A 25094-nucleotide genomic window follows, 5' to 3' on the forward strand; every position below is an offset into this window, starting at 1 on the left:
GTGGTGGCAGGGAGCGGGTCTGTGGAGGGGCTGGCTTGGAAAGCTTTCTGCAGTGGTGGAAAGCCTCTGCGTAAGGCTGGAGAGGCTCTGAGAGGGAGTTCCTTCCCTGGGTGAAGGGTGGGCCTCGCTCCCGCTGCGGCTGCCGGCGCGCCCCGGCTGTGGGGCCGCGTCCCGCTGAGGAGAGCGGGCGGCCGGAAGGGCCTTCCCCGTGCACAGGGTAGGCGTTCTCCGGGGGTAAATATCGCTCCTTTTTTTCGATCTTTTGCTGTATAAAAGAGGAGAGAGGGAGCAGGGGCACCCAGTGTGTGCTTCCCTCTTCCCTGTAAGCTGTTTCAGGCTTGGAATTTACTAAATAAATAAATAAAGGTACCTGAAATCACACTCGAGGGGGAGGGGCCTGAACTTTTTTTTCTTAAACAGCATATGTAGGCTTTAAAAGTGTCTGAAGCGTTGCAGGTGGTTGGAGAAGGAGACATTAAACAAACTGAGGTAGATGTTTGGAAGAAGTTAAGGTTATAAAGCTGTGTTGTTGGTTTGGTTGGGTCTGAGGGCTTCACTGGAGAGCCTCACGTTGAATAGGTGGAGTTGCCCCCATCTGTATCTAAATCTTGAATTGTACATGCCAGCAGACTCGTTTTCTTCCTCTAAATGGCCACACTGCTCTTCAGGGGAAAAAAATGAGTGTTTCTGTACTCCTTTTGTTATGAAGGCATTTGAGGTAAGGACCAGCCACTGTTTGCATTCACCTGACCTGAGAAACCTTTCCTCATGTAAGAAGAGGAGAATAAGCACCCCGGAAAACTGGTCATTGAACTCCTGTAGTCAGGAACTGCGTCAGTGTTCTGAGATTATAAGCTTTTCTGTGAGAGGAAAGTAGCTTGAAAAAATACGCACAGCCATGCATACTGTACCTAAATTTACTACAGCATTCAGAAGATTCAAGAAAATGCATGAATAATGTAAAATTTTATTTTCAATTAAGCAGGTTCTCAGAGTTTTTTCTCTTTAAATTTTAATGACTCATGAAATGTAAAGCAAAATGTTTGTCTTCACTTGTCTTAATTAAATGACCTTTTAAAATATCCAGCTTCTATTGAGAACAGTCTTGCTGCTAGTAGTTGAGTTCTTTTACTCCTAAAGGTGACTTTCAACCATGAAGTCAGTGGTGCAAATACATACATGACCCAGAATTTTCTTGTTGCGTTTCCTCTTTGGCCATTTATAGCTCTGTGGAATTCCATTAGATACATGTTTCAGGTGTGTCACAGAAGAAATTTCAAGTCTTTCATTAAGCAGGGTGGGACAGCATTAGTCAGGGGTTGAAATGTGTGTGTCACTCTTGTATAACTTAATGTGCTCCATTGGCTTGAAAAAATAAAATGCCATACTCAGTTGCTGTCTATTTTACTAAAAAAGTCATAGATGGTCTTTCCCTGTTTCTTGTTCAAATGCAATCTATGCATAGCTTTGGAAAAAACAGAAGTTTGAATAAATGATAATAAGCATGAATGCAGATTTTACAGTCCTTCATAAAAATATCTTAATTGTTTAGAAAGCTAACTTATCAGAGACCTGTCATTTCTACTAAATTATTGTATCTGAAGTATATTCAGAATATAACTTCTTGGAAATTCTCTGCAGGAACATATGATTCATGTACAGTGTACTGCAAGATCTGAGGACAAAAAGAAACATCTGGCTATAGTAACTAATGTCTCTTTCAACTGTTTCTGTCCTTTTTTTAGGATACTGGTGTGGGCAAGTCAAGTATTGTGTGGAGATTTGTAGAAGATAGCTTTGATCCCAACATCAACCCAACAATAGGGTAAGAAACTAAGTAAAAGAAATTTATTTAAGACTAAAACCAAATTGTATAAATATATGTCTGTACCTCCTGAATAGATCACTTGATTCTCCACTGTGGCAGCTAAATGTGGTAATAAGCATGACTGCAGCCTTCATTAGCTCATGAACTGCCTTAGGAAACGTAGAAGTGTATGCAGCACTCCTATAACTCCATTTTCATGTGTGAGATCTGGACCCATTTTGTATTCTTAAACTAAGGTAGCAAAATTGTGCTAGAGATCCTGGGTTCTGAATAAATGATGCTTCTGTTAAAGGAATAATGTGCTTTTTCTCATTTACTACTCTTTAAGTTGTGAAGGCTATTATGTGACTGCATGATTTTATTTTTTAAGTTTTTTTTTATTATATTAAAGGGCAAGTCTGTTTTGAAGGTAGTTAGCATACTAATTCTGGCTGTAGTTCTCTTAATGAATTAGTTGTAATTTTACATATCTATATGCAATACACAAGTGTAAGTAACTGATGAAATTGTTCATGTAATTGGTCTCACAGGTAAGGATGTTTAAAAGTTGAGCCTCAGAATAGCAACATTACTGAGCTCAAATCTTCAAATGCATAGAAGGAGGGCCAAACACCAGGAGTTCTTGGAGTGGTTGGATGTTTTTATTTCCTTTGCTGTCTCTTTTGCTTTGAAAGTGTCTTATGAGCTGCTTTTCTTGGTAGCAGTTCCTTACTTTACAGGAGGACATGACTTCACTTGATGTCGAGAAGTGCGGGGGGGGGGGGATGTCAGTGCAACTTCCCGTCTCAGGTGATGCACAGGCTGTACTACTTCTTTGACCAAGAAAGATGCTGCTGATAAAAGTCAGCTGTATCTCATCCTGTCCTTCTGGAAAAAAAAAAACAAAAACAACCCAAATAGGGTTCTGCTGGTCTTCCTCCCTCTCTCCCTCCCCATTTCCCCTTGTGCTCCCAACCTTCTTTTTTTTTTTTTAATTCTTTTGCATATAAATACTGGTAGTGAACTGCAAGGTACTCTGTAGGAAGTATGCTTTTTAAAATAAATTTCTCTGTTAACAAAGGTAGCTTTGGAATGAATTTCATCAAATCTTGCTGTCTACCCTCCAAAGTTGCTTTCTTTCAATCTGGTAGTTTTCTGGCTGTGTGGTGTGTTGGTTGATTTCCTTTTCTTTTTTTTTTTTTTTTCCCTCCTCCCTCCAGTGTAGCACCTATCTGGAGGCAGGAAAAAAAGGGATCACAGGCACATGTCTTCCCAAAGGGCATGTCTGTAACAGATTCTATGTAGTAACTTAAGGTGCTGGTAGAAGATGCTGGCTATTGTGCTAATGAGGCTAATGCGCAGAAGAGAATTTGTCTTCATGGATTTAATGATAGCACTGGGATTAGTATACTTTCTTGAAGTGACAGACTTAAAATATATCTTTTAGCCATCTTAACACAATCATTCGTTGGCCTGAGGATTTGATATCTTGGTAGTTTGCTGTAGTAGTATAAATGAACCAAAACTTGTCTAAATGGCAGGGATGCAGTCCCAGAATTTTAAGCAAATTAATTTTGAAACTTTCTAGACCTTGTTTTAGGAGGTGGGAAGAACAAACTAAGGATTAGAGGAGTTTTGATCATTCTAAAACTAAAGCTGAGGATGTTTAAGTTTACTCCTGTGGTTTTGAGTTCATGAGATACAATCTTGTTTCCTGTCCCTTTTTCATTCCTCTTAGCGTTATCACTTCATTGTGAATGTTCATCATTCAGGTTCAAATACAGGCATCTGTAGAAATCCTGTCAGAATTCTGCAACTTTTGTCTTCTCAGGATGCTGAGAACATATTCTGCTTTGCCTGACCAGCATGTATCTGATATATGCCTGATCAGCATATATCAGGCACTGCAGAATATCTAGTCTTTCATTATAGCATCAAAAGGAATTATGAATGAGTATAAAACTACTTCAGGTGGATCTTGTTCAAGTAGTTATAGTGCTTACTTAAGTGGTAGAAGCAGCTGGGAAACTTAGTGGGGATAATGCCCATTTTCTTACTAGAAGCGGTTGAGTATAGCTATAATTTGGAGGGTTTTGTTGACCCAAAAGCGGTTTGTCTTTAAACTGGTTTTCTTGGTTTTTTTTTTGCTGTTGTTGTTTTGTGCTTTGTTCTTTTTTTTGACATCTGTCACAATGGAAGCTTCCATTTGTCAAAGAATTTCAAGAAGCGTTCAACCTCTGTTGTCGGCTACCATTTGGGATGTTTAGTTGTGATGTGAATTAGAGCAACACAGCTGTTCAGTTCAGATTGACTGTATAGGAATGTTTTGGTTTATAGAACCAAGTAAGGTAATTTCAGAGAGAATCTATGATTTAGGGAGTTGTTTCCATGTTGACTAGAGAATTCAGAATTGATGCTTAATTTGTAGCAGTCTTAAGGAAGTGGAAGTCTTTTTGTGGTTTGCAACAGATACTCCTATCACTTTATTTCTTGTTACTCTCTGTTAAAATACATAATCTAATTAACTGTATTAACACTGAAATGTATTGCAGTTAGACTCTTCTTGGTGATGCTGCAACCTTTTATTTGGCCTCTTAAAAGAATAATAAGCTTTGGAGATTGAGATGCTATTTGGCAAACTATCTGAGCTTGGGGAATGGAGAGGAGGTTACCTCTTAGTAGCTGAAAGCATTGTGTAATTGCTCCCTTTGCTTTTTAAAAATGTAGATAGCTGTTCTGTCCTCCTGCAGCACAGAAACGTATCCAAAGACTCCAGTTATAGTAACTACAGAAGTGTCACAAACATCATTAAAATCTGTGCCCTGGTGGTACTTAAGATCCAAGAATGAAGTTCAGAGTCAGGTATTTCGTGTTGTTGATCATGCTGAGAGACTCCTGCTCTCTGAATCTACAGCAAGCTTGGTGTACTGTAGGAAGCTCCAGCACGGGCAACCACCTGCATTCTGTCCAGAATTGACAGTAGAACAAGTTTGGGAACCTTCAGTATTGTCAAGTGACAGGAATTAAGCATGCAAATGGTATTGAGGTTCATAATGTAGGATCTCGCATGCTTAAAATTATCATGGCATCTATAGTTCTTATTCAACAAGGATTTGAATTCAGTGTGTGGCTTCTGTAATAAAAAATGTGCCTACAGGTAACAGAGCAAAGAACTCCCCCTTGTAAAAGATTAGGTCTTAGAATTCCTGTTCATGTGGAAAACACAGTGATTCATGTAAAGCAGATCAAGTAAAACACAAGTACTCTGCAATGTTTTTCAATATGTTACTGTAAAACAGCTGGAAGTTGGGTGGGGGCAGCTGGAGCATAGGAATAAGTGAGTGTGGGGGATTGTCTTCTGAAGTGCATAAGCCTCTGCAGACAGAAGCGTATAAGAACAGGTTTTGGGAGCTGTTCAGAGTGCAGAAAACAAGCAACTTGCTCATTATTGACTTTTCTCTCCTTAACACCTACCTGTAGTGATATGAACCTTCTTTATCTTATTCTCAAGTATGGACTTGCCAACATTTATCTGAATGTTAGGACAGAGATAGAAAAAGCTGATACAAAGGGGAAGGATTGATCTCTTTCCCTCTGGAAGTTTCTGGTACATGCTTAAGTGATTTGCTGTGGCGATTCCTCCATTTAGGAAGAGTGCTGTTAAAAAGGCTGACCTTCCTGATTTTTTTTTTTTTGGCTGTACATCCTTCAATTTTATCAAAAGCTTATGAACAATAAAAGCTTAAAATTTGCATTTGTGTTACTTCTGTTTTGTTAGTTGAATTTCATCCTATGAGGCCCTTTGCCTCATTAATTTCAGCCTTTATGTATGAAAATTTGTATTGGTTTTGTGTGCATGTGTGCGAGGAGTGCTACTATTGGAATGCAGACCTTTTTGAAAGTTCATGGTGGTGATGTTCTAAGAACGTGATTATATTCCGAAAAGCATAAGCTGTAATTTTTTTTCCAGAGCCTCATTTATGACCAAGACTGTACAGTATCAAAATGAGCTGCATAAATTCCTAATTTGGGATACAGCTGGACAGGAGCGGGTAAGTAGAATCAATATCTGTGCTGATAGTTCTGGCTAGAGATTGGGTCACTTTTCAGCCCTGCCCTTGAAAGTCACAATGTGATCTGGTTTTATGAGCATGTCCTAGACTGGTTGTTTTTAGGCAGGTCTCTGCCTGTAAATATGGTTTTATTTTTCATTTTTGGTATGGTTAAAGGACAGTGGTAAGGGTGATTACCTAAAAGGAGCATATAAAAACAAAAGATTGGATTTAGATTCACTAAGAGTGCCATTTCAAAAGAAAACAGAGTGGAGAGGGAGCCAGCAGCTGTCTCTAGCACCTTTTCTAGTTGATTTTTAAACATTCAGCTGGAGTTACTTTGCAGCCAGTGCATCTGGCAGCATGAGAATCAAAGTGAAACGAATAATTGTGTTTCATAGTATGAGTAGGCCCCACTTCTGGGAAAATCTACAACTGCTAACACATTGTTAGCTTCAGTGTTTGGGTTCTTAATGTGAGTAAGGTACGGGCTTAGGCTTTAAAAAGCAACGTTTCAAGCAGTGTTATAGGTAATAACTGATCTTCTATTATAAAGTTTTCTCTCAAATCTGATAAGTTAGAAGCTATGTCAAGAAATCTATTTTGATGTTTTGATCTCTGCAGCATGTATAGTTCTGAGGGGAGGCAACCAGAGCTTTCAAGAAAATGACTACTCAAATCAATTCACTAGTTTGCGTGATTTTCACTTAGAATTTCAAAGGAAGACTTTGCTAGTGAACTTGCTTGTTTATGGATTCCTAGTAACAGTGGTAGAAATCATAGTAGCTGTATTAAGAATGCTGTCTTGCAGATTCTTGACTGGTAACTATTGGCAATTATCAGTCACTTATTTAGGATGAGAATGAATTGTAATAAAGATAGATACCAGAGCTGTCTCCCATACGCGCCAGTTTGATCAGGTTGGGTTATTATTTCAGGATAATAGCTGGAAAATGCAGTTGTACTATTTTTCAGGATTGGTTCTAGAAAGTAACTGAAGTATATTTGTATTGCATTTCAGTGTCTTGGATTTTGAATGACAGTTTATTTCCATCCAGCAGCACTATATAAAGCAAATTTATGCTGCCAGGGATGTGTCCCAGGGATATGTCCAATAGTATCCATGTTACTAGAAATACCCAAGTCCTTCCATTACCAGCACTCACTCAGCATTTCTGTGAATAGTTTGTCTTAAGTGAACATCTTAGCCCATTTGGAAATGTTAATGCTGGCATGTGAGTCTACTGAGAGGTAGAATATGACTTCTGAGAGGCTGGTACTCTTAAATTGAAAGCTTTATGAACATGCCTGCCACAACTTGGCAAGAAACTTCCAATGCATATTAGCATTCCATCCTGTTCACTTTAGCTGTGTTTGCAAGCCATGGGAGAACACTGGATTCAGCGTACTATAATCAGAGTAAGCATCTCTGCACGTGACCATCATGTTCCTTGTATTTGTTTTTAGACTTTGAATGATACCTCTTTAATTTCTTTCCATACAAGTTGTGTGGTATCTTTCTTGAAATAAAACCGGGAAAGGTCTCTGACCTGTGAGCTGTGATATCTGTGAAGCTTATGTTCCACACCTGAGAAAAGTCACTTGTGAGGCCACAATATAGCCAAGGAAACCAGTGAAATGGGAGCAAGAATACTTACTTAGAAATTATGTCAGTATCTTCATAAATGTTTCTTTCTTCAAAACAGAGCAGCACTGTCACATGCCGGTAGTCATAAATGGTCTGTATACATGCCTTTCCCTGAAATCCATAGCAGAGTTACATCTGACAATGAATTATGGAAGGGATTTCCTCCATGATATCTGGAATGCCGTAAATGTCCACACCATTCTTGGAACTAAAATGTCTCTGCTGAGCTATGATACTTAATGCACAGAATTTGTAGTCCTGGCTTCTTGAGGAGCATTTGCTGTTTTCCACTTCAAAAGCCCAGGAGTGAATAGTTCCATGCTGCACTGGGCAATCCCATGTTCTAAATGACTTCAGGGAGTGGTGGGCCTGCTTCACTCCAGAGGTGGAAATGTGCACTAACTCACTTCACACAGCTCACTGCGCAGCCTTATTTCTTCTCTCATTTCTTCTACACAGTGTATAGTTGATAGGTGATGACATGTAGCAGATCACTTACAGCAGTCAGGTTTTTTGCCTTCTTACCTTACAATTTTGAGTTTCTCTGGATAATTATGTCTTAATAATTCTGTCAAAACACAAATTGGAGGCTGGAGGGTAAGCTGAAGTATCTGGAAAAATAGCAAAAGGAAAATTCAGTGTTTCTGGTGACATCTGTTTTGTTAATGTGTTTTATCTGCCTGTTGCCCTTAGGTGGAAAAAAGTATCTAAGTGTTAGCAGTCAGGAAATGAGAGTAATGCAAAATCAGCAAGTGCAAGTTGGTTTATTCCCAATGTAAATAGTCAAATAATCAAAAAGCCAGGCTGCAACTAGTCCAAGAGGTGGTTTACCAAATATGTTTCCCTTTACATTTTAGTACTCGGGAGGAAGAGAGGGATTATGTCCCAACATGATCTGAATCCCTGCCCGTGTCTCCCTTTCCCACTATTAAATATTTTTATATTCTGAACTTTGTGTTCAAAATCCTGTTTTCAAAACAGAATTTGAGAGCCAAATGTAAATGCTCTGGAATTCTGCTTTATAGCAAAATTTTTATGATTTATAGTAGTGCTCTCAGTTGAACTGTACTAAGCAAAAGGAAATTGGTATTTTATTAGAACTGAATAAGCTTTTATGAAAAACTGTATTCTAGTCATGATTCTTACCCTGAGTAATAAGATGCACAAAAGCACTAAATTACATACGCTTACACAAAAGGGGTACGTGCAATTTACTCTGTGCTTTAACTGAGAGTTTTGTTTGCTAGATTAGTTGTCTGTCCCTTTTTAAATTGCAGAATATCACACTGTTTTTAAGAATGCTTGAGTTTTGATGCAATTTAATTGTATGCTTTATCACTTTTTTCAGTCCTGGATTCATAGTGCTGCCCATGCAAAGGCACAGGCTTGGTTTATATTCTGCAAATGTACTACCAGCCAAATATACCTGCCCTAGATCTAATTTTGGATATTACAATAGAAATTAGATTGGATATTAGGAGGAAATTCTTTCCTATTAGGGTGGTGAGACGCTGGAATAGGTTGCCCAGGGACGTTGTGAATGCTCTATCCCTGGCAGTGTTCAAGACCAGATTGGACGAGGCCTTGGGTGAGATGGTTTAGTGTGAGGTGTCCCTGCCCATGGCAGGGGGGTTGGAACTGGATGATCTTAAGGTCCTTTCCAACCCAAACTATTCTATGATTCTATGAATTACAGTAGCCTTTTGCTATCTAGCATGTTCCTTAAAGCTCTGTTTGCAACAGGTCACATGGCTGTTGGCTTTTGCAGTTTTCTGTTTTAAACATGCTTCTAACTTGGGGGGGGGGAGCCCTGAGGCTGTAAATTAAATTACAAAGAAGGAAACCAACATTTCTAGCGTTGAAGTGTGCCATGACTGATCCATGGGGCTAGAGGTTGACACCAACTTCTGAACATTTCAGAACAGCAGTAATACATGCTAGATTTCTTGAAATTACTTCTTGTCCAAAAGCTTGAATGTCTTGGAGGAAGAAGCTGGTTCAATTTTGACTGTTTTCACCTTGTCTGGTGTTTAAAGTTGAGCATATATCCTGTCTGTGCATATAATCTACAATCTTTTAAATGAGAGATTCTAATCTAGTCAAAGTAAGGTCAAGTTTGGCTTCCTGCTTTTTCTCAGTAAGTGTGCTGCTGATCCCTAAGCCATCTATTGGTTGGCCTTTGTAAAACAGTACTTGAATGGAAATTATGTATATTGTTGCACAGCATCTCTGTAATTGTAAAGAAAAGTTTTCCACTAATGTGGACTTTAAAGCTAGTTTTCACTTCTTTATAATATAATAATGATGAGATCATGGAGGTCAGTAGAAGATCAGATTCATAATGTCTGGTGTCTTTCTTCCAGTTTCGTGCTTTAGCCCCAATGTATTACAGAGGGTCAGCAGCAGCCATTATAGTGTATGACATCACAAAGGAGGTAAGAAATGTGATATTTTCCCAGCATTACTACTTTGTGTGGGGTATGAGGGTGTCATGGGCCAGTTCTGACTCTTTAATTTCTTCTTTTTCTTTATTTTCTTCTTTTTTTTTTTCAACACATCAGGAAACTTTCTCAACATTAAAGAACTGGGTTAAAGAGCTTCGACAACATGGACCTCCGAACATTGTTGTAGCTATTGCTGGAAATAAGTGTGATCTTAATGATGTAAGGTAAATAACTTGGTAACTTGGAGATTTTCACTTAAGCTCGTAGGACTAAATATTTTAACATTTCAGATCAGGTGAAAGGTATAGAGCAATCCAGGCTGTTTCGTACTAGCATTGTAGTTTCGCAAGTGGTCTGAGCTGTTTCTGCTGTCAGAAGACTTGGTTAGTCTGGCCTTGCACAGTCTTGCCCACTTCCTCCCAGTGTTGGTGTGAGTATGTGTGTGATGGTGTAGTAAATCAGGCTATAAAATAGATCCAGATTAAAACTAACAGTTTTAAAAAAGGAAAACTCATCCAAGTATATTTATGTTTCTCACACCATGAACACTTGCTGGCATAACAGAGGTGGGATAGCAGGGTTAGGAATGAGCAGTTTACAGTGAGACAGGATTACCTTTTCTAGAGGCAGTGCCAAGTTACACAAGTCTAAACTCCCTGTGAAACTACAGTGTAATACAAGCTGTTTATCTCACTTTATAAGAAGTACCCCGTCAGTCTGTAGCACCTCATTTTGTTAGGAAAACATCAAGCCTGTTGGAAAGCATTGTGTAGGCTTTTCTAACTTGCTTGTTCAGGTGCCTTCCTTCCCTGCTTAAATACTGGGGTGGAATTGGCTCACAGCTGAAATAGTTGCAGGGAGTGGGAAAAGTTCTTGAGAAACTTTATGAACAGCCAGAGTTTCAAGAAGGCATGTACTAAAAACAAAAGAAGCCCTTTTTTATTGATGTCCAGGTTGAATAAGCCAAAATTCAGAAAGAAGGTGTGTACAGACTTTCTGGGTTTAGATTTTATTGGAAAAGGTACCACAGCTCTTGCCTCAAAGGAGACAGATGGTTATGTGTTTAAAGAATCACTGCAAAGTTAGTTTTTAGTATAATTTTACAAATTGTTAATATATAGGAGTTATCTAGGGAGCTCTAATAACTTTTGTTAGAAGTAGCATGTCTCTTGAAAAAACTGATGACATAAAATTAATTAGAAGGCAGATATAAAGCATGTAGGTAGTATTTGTCCCAAATGTTTATTTCTTGGTGCTTAGTTGACATAAATTATGCTAATGTTGTTATTCAAGCTGATTGAGCAAGATTCCTTGTACTTCAGTCAGAGGCAGTATTTGAGTCAATGATCTAAAGTCTGTGCTTTTGATACCCTGTAGTCCCTTATTACTGAAAGCAGCCTGTGTTTTCTAGAAATTGTATGTAAGGTGATACAACATATAGTCCAATCTTCTCTCTACATATCGAGCTTTGTTTTTCATGTTATTAAGGGAACATTACCAGCTTGCCTACCTTAAGGTTGTAGAGTAACTTTTTCACTTCTTGACTCTTTGCTCAGTCTAAATATGTTTCTGGTTATAGTTACATTTTCATACTACATGTAAAGTAAATGCTATATGAATGATCTGTTCAGTGTTGCAAGATACTTATTTTTGTAAACAGCTGTAGGAAATCCACTGGGTTAGTGGAATTAATGCTTTAGTATCTTTTCAGTACATCTCAAACTGTGTGTGTCAAGATTAAAACACCCTGTAATGACTGATTGCAGACCTACACTTAAAGCACTCAAGAAACAAACTCCACTGTAATGCTGTCAGATTAATTGTTTAGTTTATGATTGTTTAGTTTATGATTGTGCTTCAGTGATGCTCATACCTCAAGGCAGGGAGACAGCATAAAGGATGAGCATTAACTTCAGGATGAAGGAGGGCTGTGATGCCAAACAGGTAAAATGCAAAATACTCATTAGTGAGACAGTTGAAAGCTTAATCTGTCCCTAAAGATTTTTGACTAATGGTGGGTTTTTGCATTCATAGTTTTTTCTTTGCTTTGTTTTTGCAGAGAAGTCATGGAAAAAGATGCTAAAGACTATGCAGATTCCATTCATGCAATATTTGTAGAGACAAGTGCGAAAAATGCAATTAACATTAATGAACTCTTTATAGAAATTAGTAAGTATTGAAACAGTTAATATGCTTTCTTCTGAAAGAAGTTCAAGTAGAAATTTGATTACTTCTTGTGGTATTCAGGTGAGAGTATACTGGATTGAATTTGTGACAGTTGGGCCTGAATGTGAACTGCAAAATGAGCTGTATCAATTTTTGGCCGTCTAATGACCTCTGAATAGTCCTTTTAGAGCTTTTAAGCTTACTGTGATGTTGCTGGATAAATAGCAGGGCACTCATGTCAAGTCAATGTCATCTTATTATATCTGTTATTGAATGCTTCAATTAGTGCTTCCAAGGTTATGGAAGAGAAAGGAATAGTGTGGAGATGATCCAGACTTTATACAGCTGAGAAAAGGAATGAAGTTCTCACTCTTAGTGTTTGTACTTAGTGCATTTGAAAAATAGAAGAATTCATGAAGGCTAGATTACTGCATGGGAAATAGCAACTAATGTGTGTAGATTTTCCACGTGTGTTTCTGTGTTACCTGAAGGTTTTTAAACTTAAATTGCAAACCTTTTCTGATTCCTTCATGGAGTGAATGACAGTAAGTTTTCTTGTGTGAATACAAAGCAGGCAATATTCCAAACTGAATTCTGTTCAAGATTATTTGCAGAATGTTTCAGGCAGTAGCATGAATGTATAAAAATAGTTCTTATAAGCAGTTGAGTATATTGAAGCTGATGTAAAAAGTACGTGCTGTAGAGTAGCTTTCTGATTTACTGACTTAATAGCTGCTCTCTAAAATTGATCTTGAATAAATTATGGAAAAAGTATCATAAATCCTCCTCAGAAAAGAATACTTAACCAGGAATAGTCGATTTTAATGACTGATTAGATGACTAAAGCAGCTGCCTTTACAAGCACTTCTGTGCTAAACCCAATGCAGGTGATGTGCTGTGGAAATACAGGTCAAGATGGTAGCTCTTAATGAAGATATTCCAGATGGTATTGCATCCTGCAGAGTATATTCTCTGAGTAGTTTTACAGCTTAGCTCTCAAAGGCTGGCTTATACTGAAGTGTAAACACTGTAAAATTAGCTTAAAACTGCCTTTGCTCTTCTGTGGGACCATACCTCTTGCAGACATAGTATAGACTATTAACGGCCATCCTCCTTTTATGCAGGAATGTTGTCACTAATGATGTATGACTAATCCAAAACATACACTGAATGCTTAGAATTAGTTTCAAGTGTAATGTTTGCTGTAATTTTTTTTTTTTCTGACTCCTTGTAGGTCGCAGAATTCCATCAACTGACACCAACCCCCCGTCTAGTGGTAAGGGCTTCAAACTTAGAAGACAGCCATCGGTGACAAAGCGCAGCTGCTGTTGACAGATCCCTTAGAAAATCAAACTTGTCTATACAGTAGGTGGTCTTGGAAGTTAATAGTTCACGTTGGGTTTATATTATCAGTCTTAGATCTTTATCTGCTGGTGTTAATACACACAAGGTCCCACAAAAATGGACCAGCTCATCTGACATCTGTACACTCGCAGAAGAGACTGCAATCGTAATGTCAGCCTGTTTACTTACGAAAAGTGTAGTATCTCTTGCATTCAAAGGGAATCCATCATCACTTTTTTGGCCTTGCTTGACGGGAAGGTGACTATATGGATGGTAGTACTGAAATGTTTAATAGTTTTGTAACAAACATTTTAGGGTGGTTTTGTGTTTTCGTAAAAAGGGAAATGAGCACTTTTGTGGGACTTAAGGGTGGGAAGAGTCTGGAAGAGGTAAATTGTAGCTAATCCAAAGTATGGTGGGACAGTTGATGAGAGGTGGCTACAGAATAAGCAACTGAAGACAAACAATAGGCAAATCAGTCCATCCAGTCCCCAAATCCCATTTGCACTTTTTATTTAAAGATGATATGTGTCAAGGGTGGGGACGCAAGCAACAGCTCTTAAACCACAGACAATCTTTCTTTTATGCTAACTTTAATCACTGTAAGGCAAACTGATGTATTTGTAGGCTTCTTTTTGTTCCTACAAGTTTTTTAATAGTAAGATGGTGGTTGAAGAAAACCTAGTTGTAGTTCTGACTAAATTAAGTGGTTACTAACTAAAGCCAGGTGCTGTAAACAGATGCTGTCAGTGGTTCAGGTAAGACCTAAAAGTTCTTGGGGAAAGCTTTTAATTGCTTGGCATGTGTAAAGTGTTCATATTATATTTATGAGACCAGTGTCTAAAGTATTATAAATTATGTAAGAAAACAAAAAAGAGGAAAAAAAATGCAATCTTATACACTCCTTCCATTCCATACCAATGGATAAACTCCCAGGGTATCTCCATCAGGTGGTTTTTCCTGCATTCTATGTATTGCCACTGTGACTTCATCTAGAGGCAGACTGAAATTCTTTCTCTTTCAATTGGATTTGAAAGGGCCAATAGGGAATGTTGTTGGTGTAGCATGAGGACTGTCTGTTGAAGAAGTTTTCATCTGCAGTGCACCCAGTCTTTCTTGTTTTGGGCACAAAAATACAAATAGGAAGTAACCTTAAGACCATGTGGTAATGTAGATCATTACCTCTTGGTTCCTGGGCTTTTTCATCTGTGAGAGTTTTTAGCAGATCAGTGTTTAGTTTATTCTCTATTGGTTTTAGTATTGGTGTTAGTTTCAGTTAAACTGTAGGTTTGCCATACCCCTTTGTACTATTTTATTTATTTTTACTTTTTGTTTCCTACCAGAACTAGTGAGAAACTTTATATTCTTGAAGAAAAAGAGCTTAATAGACTTGAGTATATACTAAAATACACTGTTTAGCTTTAGTATCAAAATAAGGTCATGTTGATGATGCTTATTCTTTGTTTGTAATCTGGTATTCTATCTCAAGTATTTTCTCTGAAGGAAATACAGAAAAGTTGGTAAAAAATGAAAGGACTTGTACTTCAGATTAGTTTGTATTAGTGAGAATTACTGTTTTGCTCTGGAATAGATCTACAGGTGAACTATTACAGTGAGATTTTGAATGGGTCAGTATGTTTTAATGAAACTTGGTGACTACATTTTATCATGCCTTCTACCTACATGGCGATGTCATTGTGCCTTCTTTGCCACAGTTGTACAGGCTATGTGCTTACAGAGAGCCCAAGAAGTAGATCTTCATCAAATGAAGGCTGTTTGAATCTTCTTTTAAACATTGGTCCTTAACAAAGCATCTCATAGTAGAGATAGGTTTGTATTTGGTGTTTAGCCTGATGTATATTTTTATTCTGTCACTCAAAGCAAGTAAATTATTAACAGAAAATTCAATACTCCTACAAAATGCTTGATGGAAATAAAGAACAGAATAGACTTGCTTCGGGGCATATTTTTAATTATAAAAAGGCAGGTTAGTAATTCAGTGTAGCATTTTCACAGTGGCAGTCACAGAAATCCCTGATTTCTTTGCAGCGTCTAAATTCTTAGTCAAAGATTAAATCTTGGTAAATTTCTTAAAAATAAATTGTGTGGTTATCTAATTCAGCAAGGTTTTAAAAACATTTTATGTTCACGGTGCTTCAGAAGTCTATTTTATATGAAGATACCAGGTGCTTCAGTATCTTAACTGCAATACAGAAATTTCTGCTTTTATTCAAGTTGGTTTGTAATCTTGAAATTCTTGACGTATGCTAGCAGTAGAAGCAAAGTCTCAGTTATTGGGAATATCTTTCTTGTAGATTGGTAGAAAAATGAATTTCGGATTTTATAATTTATTATTGCCTGTTACCATGTAGTAGAAATGGATTTTAATCTGTTTTTCAGTGAGATAACGAAAACGACGACTTAACAGTATCCATCCAAGATATATTAACTTGAAAGCAAAATATTGGACACTAGGCAAGACTGAGAGCTAGGCTAGTACTGAGGTTATTGTAGTTCTTCAGTCAAAGGAGAGATCCATAGATCTTAGCAAATCCTTATCAACTGCTTTCTGATCTATACTATTTGCTATACACCAAAATTAGACTTTAAAAACAAAGAAATCAAAAACCTCAAAACAACAATCTGTCTCTTCTCAAAAGTAGCTAAGTCTTACTGCCTCCCTACTTTTGTTACCAGTCTGAGTGGAATGCCAGCGTATTTCATACGCTTTTTTGCAGTTCTGATCTTGAATTACTGCAGTTAATGAAAACGCAGAAATAGCCAGTGTTTCAGATTGTCCAAACTACAAACACAGAAGTGAGGCTGCTTTTTAATGCATGCCTATTTCAAATGACAGACTGTTGATGTAAGTTCTCTTGAGCCAAGATAACTGTTTATTGATCAGTTGGCCCTAGCTGAAAGCTGGAATGCAATCTTCCCTGGATGAGATGCATGTGTTCATTGTTTCATTTCTGTTGGAGCAAAATGGTTACTTCTGTATTAATAATTTGTTAGGCCATCTGCTTTCATCTGGCACTAGGCATGCTGAAATTGACGGTATTTTGTCCTAACATAACTTCTCTATTTGGAGATACATTAGCCTTTGAGTGTTTGGAGTGCTGATCATTAACCATTCCAGCTAAATTTTTAATAACTTCTTTTTTTTCTGTTAAGAAGTTATTGAAAAAGCTCAGGACTGATGTTTTCTTCCATGTTTGCCTTTCTGTTTAATGAATGGAGCTTATCATAAAGACTAGACTTCCAGATACTCTTAAAGGGAATTAATTGCTGCAAAACAAGTTTGGAAGGGTTGAGGTATCAAGAATGTAAAAATGTAGTGCAGTGCATGTCGTGTCATTGATACAGAGCATTTTTTTAACTGACAAGGTATGACTGTTTCCGCTTCTAAACACACAAATTCCTTCCCATGAAAGTTACAGATTTGTACAAAAATACCATTTGATAAATATTTAGTTCTTAAGCTTTGGAACAACTTAAATATGCTCCCCAAGTTTTGGAGGGTGTCTTCATCCAGTCCTCTAAATTGCAAGTGTCTGAGCTGACTTGCCAGGCTCCTAATCTGTGCTGTTGGTAGTTTTGTAGTGTATTTTATATACATGCTGAAAACTGGTATTATAAAAAGCTTAAGTAGCTGAAATCTGGAAGCTTATGTTTAATAACAGAAGCATCTAGTGCTCAAACTACTGAAAATTGTTATAGGTGCTTTGAGGAATTCTAAAACAATTCTAACTTTAGCTGTTGCCCAGAAGGTAGAGACTTTGTTACTAGATCCATGTTGAAACAAAACAAATCATTGCACTTCAAATCCCTTACTGACATCAGTGAGGCCTTTCCTTTAAGTCCTACAGGATCAGACAGCTAATAGTTTAGAGGGATGTTTTATGCAGACCTGGGTCTTTGATATGTTTGTGTGCGTAGTACCAGTTTAATGCTACCAGTTTGCTCAAGAAAGGTTATGTACATACTTGAGAATAAAAGGAGAGGAGGTAATGCCTACTTGCTGATTTGAAAGTCATATCCTCTAACCTGATTGAGAGGTGTCTATATTTGTGGTTAAAGCATCATTTTAATTATCAAAAAATAATTCAGGCTGAATATCTTGAATGGTTGAAAAGTTGGTTGGCCTCAGTAAGATTTTTCTTACAATGTTAATCCTAAATTATTCATTAACATTAGTGTTAAGTTCCACCATGATATATTGAGTGTTGGAAAAGGAAGCCTTAGCAGTGATGTCTGAATGACTTGTGAAACAGTCTTTAGTGTTTATTGAGGATGATGTAGTTATGGTATGCCATGTCAGCAATCTGCAAAGACTGTCTTGGGAATTGGTGCATTACAGGACAGAAGCTGTCTGACCTGTGTAGCTATTCACCCTGTAGTTCACTTATAAGCAGCAATAGCTACCTAGAAGTAGAAAAAAAATCATCTTGACTATGAGGAGAACCTGAATAATTCACTGACTTAAACTTCTACACTGCCTATTCATTTTCTAAAAAGCTTCATGTATCTCTAACACTTTAAACCTCTAAAAAAGAGGCTCTTCATGTTTGAGAGAAGGACAAACTTTCTTCACGTTTTTAGCAGGAAGTCATTTTAAAGCAACATGAGACTTTGTTGCCACAAGTCAGTTACTTGAAGCCGGCGAATTGTGTGCTTGGAATTAAGCATTTTAAAAATCCTCACAAAATTCTCTAAAGAAAACTAGTGCCAAAACACATTTCCCTAAAATTACTAGGCCTTCTGACAACAATGTTTCTAAAAAAATCCCTTCTGTTATTTTGGGGGTGTCAGAAGCCTGAATGCAAACCCTTTCCTGGTCAGCTAGAATCCAGAATGCATGACTTGAAAAAATCAAGCAAGCATTACCAAACTTTATCCATGAAGTGTCACAGATAACAAATCTGTCAAGGGATATAAGACTAATCTGAAATGCAAGAGTACTGATGGCTTAGTCTCTGTCATGCCAAAATGATCCTAGGGTCAGCTTTTTCCTCCTTCCCATTTCCTCCCCATCCTTCTCAAGTCTGGATTTTGAACATGGTGTTGTCAGAGTGTACATGCTACAAACAGCTACTTACAAATACTTAGAGAAGTTCTAGTGGCTTAGAGTTATTTGGTGCTTCCTATTTTATGTGGAAAAATCAAGGCTGTAGGATGATTTGTTCCCCCAGAAACTGGGACAGTGTTTGCTGAAACTGTCCTCATTCTAGAATTAAGATTTCTTAGAAGAAAAAATCTGCTGTTCCCATTACCTCCTCCTGCAAGTTGGGGTTCTGCAATTTTTACTGAAACACTAACAGTGAGTTTTATTCAAGGAGCTAGTTACCTTTGTAAAGGTATTCTTCCTTTAAGAAGGTTGGGTTTTTCTTTGCTTAATTTCTTTTAATGTTTTCACATATGTGTTATTGAACAAACCAACTGCTACTTCTTTTTCAAATGTTGAAGGTTACAGACCATTTTCTGTCATGCTCTTCATCTGTGCGAGTGTGATACGCCATCCAGTTGTTGCACTTGGATATGCTGTAACTCTGACACCTAGATGGATTTCACTGCTACTATCTTGCCTCACTTTTACTCATGTTACAGTATGTATTGCCTATTAAATCCATTATGTTTTCTTGACAGTTTGTTCTTTGTTTCCTTATGGGATTTAGCCAAGAATACGTGGAGAATGACCTTTTCCCCTCAAAGGTTCTAGAAGTATCTGTCACAGTGGCACATGTTTGTGAACAAAATGGTAATTCATTAGTACAGCCTTATGAAACTGTTATGAAGACATAACAGCTGAGACATGTACCATACTGTATTATACCACATAACAAAGGCTTTAAAAGCACATTCACTTGGGGGAGCAAGTTATTATAAGGCTCTAGTGGCAAGACAAACTCTTCTGTATTTTAACTTCCTTTTTTATATACTTTCTATTTCTGAATATTGTACATCCAACATTGAAATTGTGACAGTGAATTGATTTAAGACACAAATGTATCGCGTTTTTTGCAGCAGAAGTTGGAACTGGATGATCTTAAGGTCCTTTCCAACCCTAACCATTATACGATTCTGTGATTTTTGGCAGTCTTTCCCCTTGTGCTCCCCATACCCAGTACAATGAAGAAATAAAGAAGTTCTGTAGGTTTCTTCTAAATGAGAAACTTTTGCATTTGCATTTGTGCATTCAGGGCACAAAAATAACCTGGTGTGCGTATAGCTTTTGCTGTGTAGTAAATGTTTGCCTGTAAAATTAAGCTTGAAGGTTAACCTTTAGTATCAGCAATTCTTGTCCCTCATAAGAATGTTCTGCCTTTTCATTAAAGGATTGGCTTAACCTGTTACAAAGGTTGAAAGGTCTGTGCCTTCTTATTATAGTATCTCTCGTAAAACAAACTTAAGCCGCTCGAAGTTACAGAGCATTTGCAGCACTGTAAACTGCACAAATTTACAACCATCGCTTCACTGCATGAAATGTAGTCAGATTACTAGTGATGAAATATTGTAGTGATGAATTCCCAAGCTTATGAATGTTTTGAGACATTTTTTTAGTCTTCTCTTGGGCTGGTCCTGAGAGTGTGTACAGGTTTGTCTGTATTGTTGGTTTGTAGATGCTAATGAGGAAAACCAGGCTTTTGTTTTCTCCTTTTTGTTTTGAATTGTTACATTCCCACGTAGTGGATAGAATGCAAATAAGGAGGTGTTGATTTGGCATAATGTAAACAGCCTTTTCAGCCTAAGCCTTCGTAATAAACTTTTATAGTGTAATAACATGCTCAGTCACTACCAGTCTGATGTATTGTGCAAAAAAAAAGGTGTAAACATTTTATTAATAAAAGGCTTTGTTTATAAATATGCTGGCTTTGCTTATAAATGCTTTCAAAATCCTCAACATCTCAATAGCAATAGAACTATGGAGAGGAATGTAAGCAATACTATAGCAGAAGTGAATTTAAGTAACAGTTTGAATAGTTTTTTTTCCAAAAGTGGTGACGTGACTGCTGGTCATTCAGAAACTGAGGCTTTTCCCTGCTTTATGTATACACAGACAAAGGCAGAAGACAAACTTGTACAAAGAAGGGATGGGGGAAAACAGCAGAGAGAATGCAGCTTTTGTGTAATGCTTCCTTTCTTTGCAGTGTGATGTCTGAGAAACTGCAGGCCACACACCAGAGCAAGGTCTGACAAATTCTGCCAGGGTCAAGTTATTAAATATGTTGTTTTTACCTTAGACTGCATGAAACATAAAATTTGTGACTGCTTAGGCCAGGTTTCTGTCAATCAAAACTGCAGAGTGCTTTTAATATCTGCATAGTGGTTTTGGAGCCTGTCATGCTGGGAAGGGAGCCTTTATTTGGTAATACAGCCAGCTGGTTGGTAATTTGCTTTTTGTTTTTTTTAAAGCACTGCTTTGGTGGTTATGTAGGGCACAAAACTATGGAGCTGGGTGCAGTTATCTCACTTGTCTTCTGTGAGGCTGAAAAGATGTAGTTTTCTTGTTTTGGGGTGTGATGCAAGTTTAACATGTTCAGTTAATAGCAGCCTTCAAAAGCATAAATAAAGTCCTGTTTCTGGTACTGCTGTTTCCCCTGAAAACATTGGCTACAAGTGTCTGCTGAGCCACTGGCTGGAGCTCATATGCAGGAAACATCCTGTCATTCTTTTAAGAGACCTGGAATAACTTAAAATTATTGCTCAGTACCTGCTGTTTTTAAGTTATCCTAAATGTGTGTAAATGGCTTTTGAAGAGTATTAATTTGTATAAGGGGGTAAGAATATTAATCAGAGTATAAGAAAGGTAAATACAAGGAATGTGCTAGAATAGAGAGATAAACATTTATGTGTGTTTGCATAGGGAATCTAGATAACCAAATGTAAACCACCTAATTTGCACACAAACAATGAGAATGTTTTCTTTGGATAAAGTCTTTCATAGCTTTTCAGGTAAAAGTTATGCAACAGATTAAACTCTTCTTAATACTGGAACAATTTTAAAGCTTTCAGGTGTTCTTTGTAGTTGCCCCGTAGTGTTCATCTCTCTTTTCTTCTGTTAAACAAACCCTGACCTGGGCAACAAGTTGTCCTCTGGTCTTGTTCATAAGGTGAGGATGGGTTTTTGTATGTAATGAGAATGTAGTATTGCAGGTGGCCTTCATGCTTGCCTGTTTCAGTGAATCTGATCTGCACAATGTTAAATGTACACGCATTATTTACATATAACAAACCTGACAACCTGCATTCATTGCTTCATAAATTTCCAACTTAAACAATGCTGTGCTTTATAAAAACTTCAGTCTGGATCAAAGCATGGGCAAGTCCTTCGCATACAAGCAGGTAGGTTCAGAGCTGCCAGCTGTGGTAAGATGATACAACTTGGCAAAGCCTTTAAGATGTGGATCATCAAACGCTTTGTACTTTCAGAAGTAGAACCTGGAAGGGTCTGAATAGCACACTGAGCAGTTGTTTACTTCAGGGTTTTTTATTATGTATGACTGTATGTTGTCTAAAGTTTCCTCTGCTGTATTCCTCACCGTTAGTTTCCAATTAACTTGCAGATTCATATAACACTTGTCTTTTCTACTAATTGCTGGACTGAGAATGCATAGCTCAGTAAGAGAATCTGTTTAGAAAATAACCCAAAGAAATTAGGTGAAAGAAGATAACCTTTCCAGAGTATCAGCCACAGACAGCTCTACTCCAGAGTGAAATTAGTTCTCTTCTGATTCTGAGATCTACTAAAATGTCACATCATCTGTGGCTTACGCTATAATTTAAACTCCCAAAAGTAGCAAAAATCAGAAACCAAGGACTTCTGAGTAACTAGAAAAGTAGACTAGGAGAGACCTGAAAAAGAAAATGCTCTCTTTCACAACCTTGTGTGACCATCTTTTCTTGAGCAGAGAAGGAATTTGAGGAAGAACAACACAGTATTTGCGAGTGTTGCCAAACATTGCTGAGGCTTCTAAATATTAGTCCTAATGTCTCATCTAGGAGTTGGCAGGTTTCATTTGCGTTGTGCAAAACCAAGAGCTATACTAAATGTGTATGGGTGTTTGTTTTGGTTTGGCATTGAATGAAAGAACAAAACCAAAAGATGAAATGGGGTTGGAGGTGGTTAAGCAGAAGAGCTGGAAAATGGGGGATATCATGGACAAGAGCAGCTGAAATGTTGAGATGTGGTGTGAACAATGGAGATGGGCTTGGAACACTGAATGTCTTCATCCACTTTAGTGCTGTTTTAACATCTACATCAGCCATTTGCTGTTGGTTTTATCACCAGTAACCCTCTTTTTAAGAATTCAGATCTTTTTAGCTACCTTGTACTTTTTTTTTTTTTTTTTTGCAATTCTGAAGTAAAACAACATGATACAAAAAACCTCACATGAGGGTGAGGCACACTGCACCACGCTGGTTGTATTGGTGTGTTGAATGAGTTTTCCCAATGTTCTACCATATTTCTATTCACCTCGCCTGTTTGCTAATCAGCCTTGATTAGGACTTGCTCGACCTAAACTGTGTGCTTTGGGTTCCTATGCTTTGAAAGCCAACTGATGTTGATACACTTGCTTTTTATCTCTGCAATTCTTCTATGTCTGAAGTTGCCTAACACATACTTTTTGGTGTATATCAGTTACCAGTTTTTAAGACTGGTGTGTCTCTGCTGATAAGGGCATCCCATACTCCTGTTCCATTGTTACTCCCTGCTGACTTTGACTGTTACAGCAATACTTTATACATTCTGAGGAACTTCTAGAATGTTTAAACAACTGAAGTGATAGAGGAAGGAAGTGTACTGCTACTGGAGTATTGTGTGCAGTTCTGGTGTCCTCAACATAAAAAGGACATGGAACTGTTGGAACAAATCCAGAGGAGAGGGCCATGAGGATGATCAGGGGCTGGAGCACCTCCTGTATGAAGACAGGCTGAGAAAGTTGGGGCTGTTCAGCCTGGAGAAGAGAAGGCTGCGTGGAGACCTCTCATAGCAGCCTTCCAGTATCTGAAGGGGGCCTATAGGGATGCTGGAGAGAGACTTGACTAGTCATTAGGGACTGTAGTGATAGGAGAAGGGGTAATGGGTTTAAACTTAAACAAGGGAAGTTTAGATTGGATATAAGGAGGAAGTTCTTTACTGTGAGAGTGGTGAGGCAGTGGAATGGGTGGCCCAGGAAGCTGTGAATGCTCCATCCCTGGTGGTGTTCTGTGATTCTATTGTAACTACACTGGCCTAAGGCTATCACTAAAGCAGTGCTTCATGTTAGATCAACCTGTATATTTAAAAAATAGTTAGAGTAAAATAAAGAAAACCAAAACCCCCAAAAAGCACACTCCCAAACCTTTGGTTACAGTTTACTTAAGGGGCGCGGTGTCTTAAAATCCCTTAGGTGACCTCACATTGCTTTTATTTAATATAATCTTCCGTGAGCCTTGACGGCGGTTACCGAGATTTCCGCGTGCCTGTAGTGCCCCGTTCTCCACCCGGGCAGCCGCGCCGCGGTGGCCGCAGTATGCCATTCCCCGGGAGCTCCCTGCGCTGGCTGCGTGTCCCCCTAGTCCCCTCCACAGGGACGCGGCTCCGCGGTGAACCACGAGGCGAAACAGTCCTCGGTGTAGGGACTGGAGGCCTGACATAACGGGCTGCTACTGGGCAATACGGCGTTCGTTACCGGTCGTGATTTTCAGCGTTAATATGAATTAGACCGGTTTCAGGTAGCTGGAGCCTGACGACCAGCCCGAAGCCACCTCCGCCGCCCGCTCGGCCCCGTGCTGCCGGCAGCAGGGCGGGCGGAGGCGCGGCGGGGGGCGGGCGGGCGCAGACGTCAGCCGCAGCCTCTCTCTGGGTCCCTCCGTGCTGCATCATCCCGCCTCCCGCCCTCTGCCTGCGTCCGCGCCGGCAGCCGCCGCCCGCCTTCCCTGGCCTGTCCGCGCGCCGCCGCCCGCAGCACCTCTGCTTTCGCCGCTCCCGGGGCGCTCGGCGGGGCTGAATAAACCAGCCGGGCGCGGCCCCCCCCCCCCCTCCCGCCTGCTTTCCCTCCTCTTCTCCCTCCCCCTTTCCTTCCCCTCCCTCCCCGTCCCTTCCTCTCTCCGCCTGGTGCCGCCACCGCCGAGGAGGAGGAACATGGCGAAAGCGGAGCAGGTCCTCAGCCTCGAACCACAGCACGAGCTCAAATTCAAAGGTACGAGGTGGCTACAGCCGCCATCGCCCTCTGCCTCCCCTCGCCGGGCCGGCGGTGCGGCCGCTCTGAGGCCCCGCTCCAGCGGCAGCCATTTTCCGGGGGCCGGGGCTAGGTACCAGCCGCTAAAATGTCCTTCAGTGCCGTGGCCGCCGCGCCCCCCCCACCCTACCCGGGCCTCTCCCTCCTGCCGTGGGGCGGGGAGATGCCCCCCAGCCCGGTGGGGCTGCAGCGGGAGCGCCGGGCCTTTCTCCGGGCCTGGCCCCGCAGCGGCTGCGCCGCCCGCCCCCACCCGTGCTGCAGGGCCGAGGCGGCCTGAGGGAGCGCGGGGGGGTGGGGCGGCTGCTCCGGCCGGCAGCGAGCCCCTGAAGAGCCCGTTTCTTACCCGGGCTGGCTTCACCGCACCGCGGCGGAGGCTTTGCTGTGCCCGGCAGGCGTGGGCCAGGGGCTGCG

At 39.5% G+C, this 25094-nt stretch overlaps 2 protein-coding genes across 3 annotated transcripts in view; both read left to right on the forward strand.

The window, feature by feature from the left end:
• RAB22A (RAB22A, member RAS oncogene family) overlaps positions 1-25094 on the forward strand; it is a 42175-nt gene that overhangs the window by 290 nt on the left and 16791 nt on the right. Inside the window, exons 2-7 of the mRNA XM_061441765.1 lie at positions 1746-1825; positions 5778-5859; positions 9871-9942; positions 10069-10175; positions 12011-12120; positions 13352-13482. Of these exons, the coding sequence (XP_061297749.1) occupies positions 1746-1825; positions 5778-5859; positions 9871-9942; positions 10069-10175; positions 12011-12120; positions 13352-13449 (549 nt within the window). The 3' untranslated portion in view covers positions 13450-13482. The remainder of the gene's footprint in view (positions 1-1745; positions 1826-5777; positions 5860-9870; positions 9943-10068; positions 10176-12010; positions 12121-13351; positions 13483-25094) is intronic.
• Positions 24357-25094, forward strand: part of VAPB (VAMP associated protein B and C) — a 34978-nt gene continuing 34240 nt past the window's right edge. Inside the window, exon 1 of one of the 2 annotated variants that reach the window (XM_061441764.1) lies at positions 24357-24644. In XM_061441764.1, the coding sequence (XP_061297748.1) occupies positions 24587-24644 (58 nt within the window). In that variant the 5' untranslated portion in view covers positions 24357-24586. The remainder of the gene's footprint in view (positions 24645-25094) is intronic. The other variant, XM_061441763.1, reaches the window with a different exon arrangement.

The sequence above is a fragment of the Pezoporus flaviventris genome, unplaced genomic scaffold (assembly GCF_033815535.1).
Source record: "Pezoporus flaviventris isolate CSIRO_AGI_PZ_B2104156 unplaced genomic scaffold, CSIRO_AGI_Pfla_v1 ptg000213l, whole genome shotgun sequence".
NCBI classification, from domain to species: domain Eukaryota; kingdom Metazoa; phylum Chordata; class Aves; order Psittaciformes; family Psittacidae; genus Pezoporus; species Pezoporus flaviventris.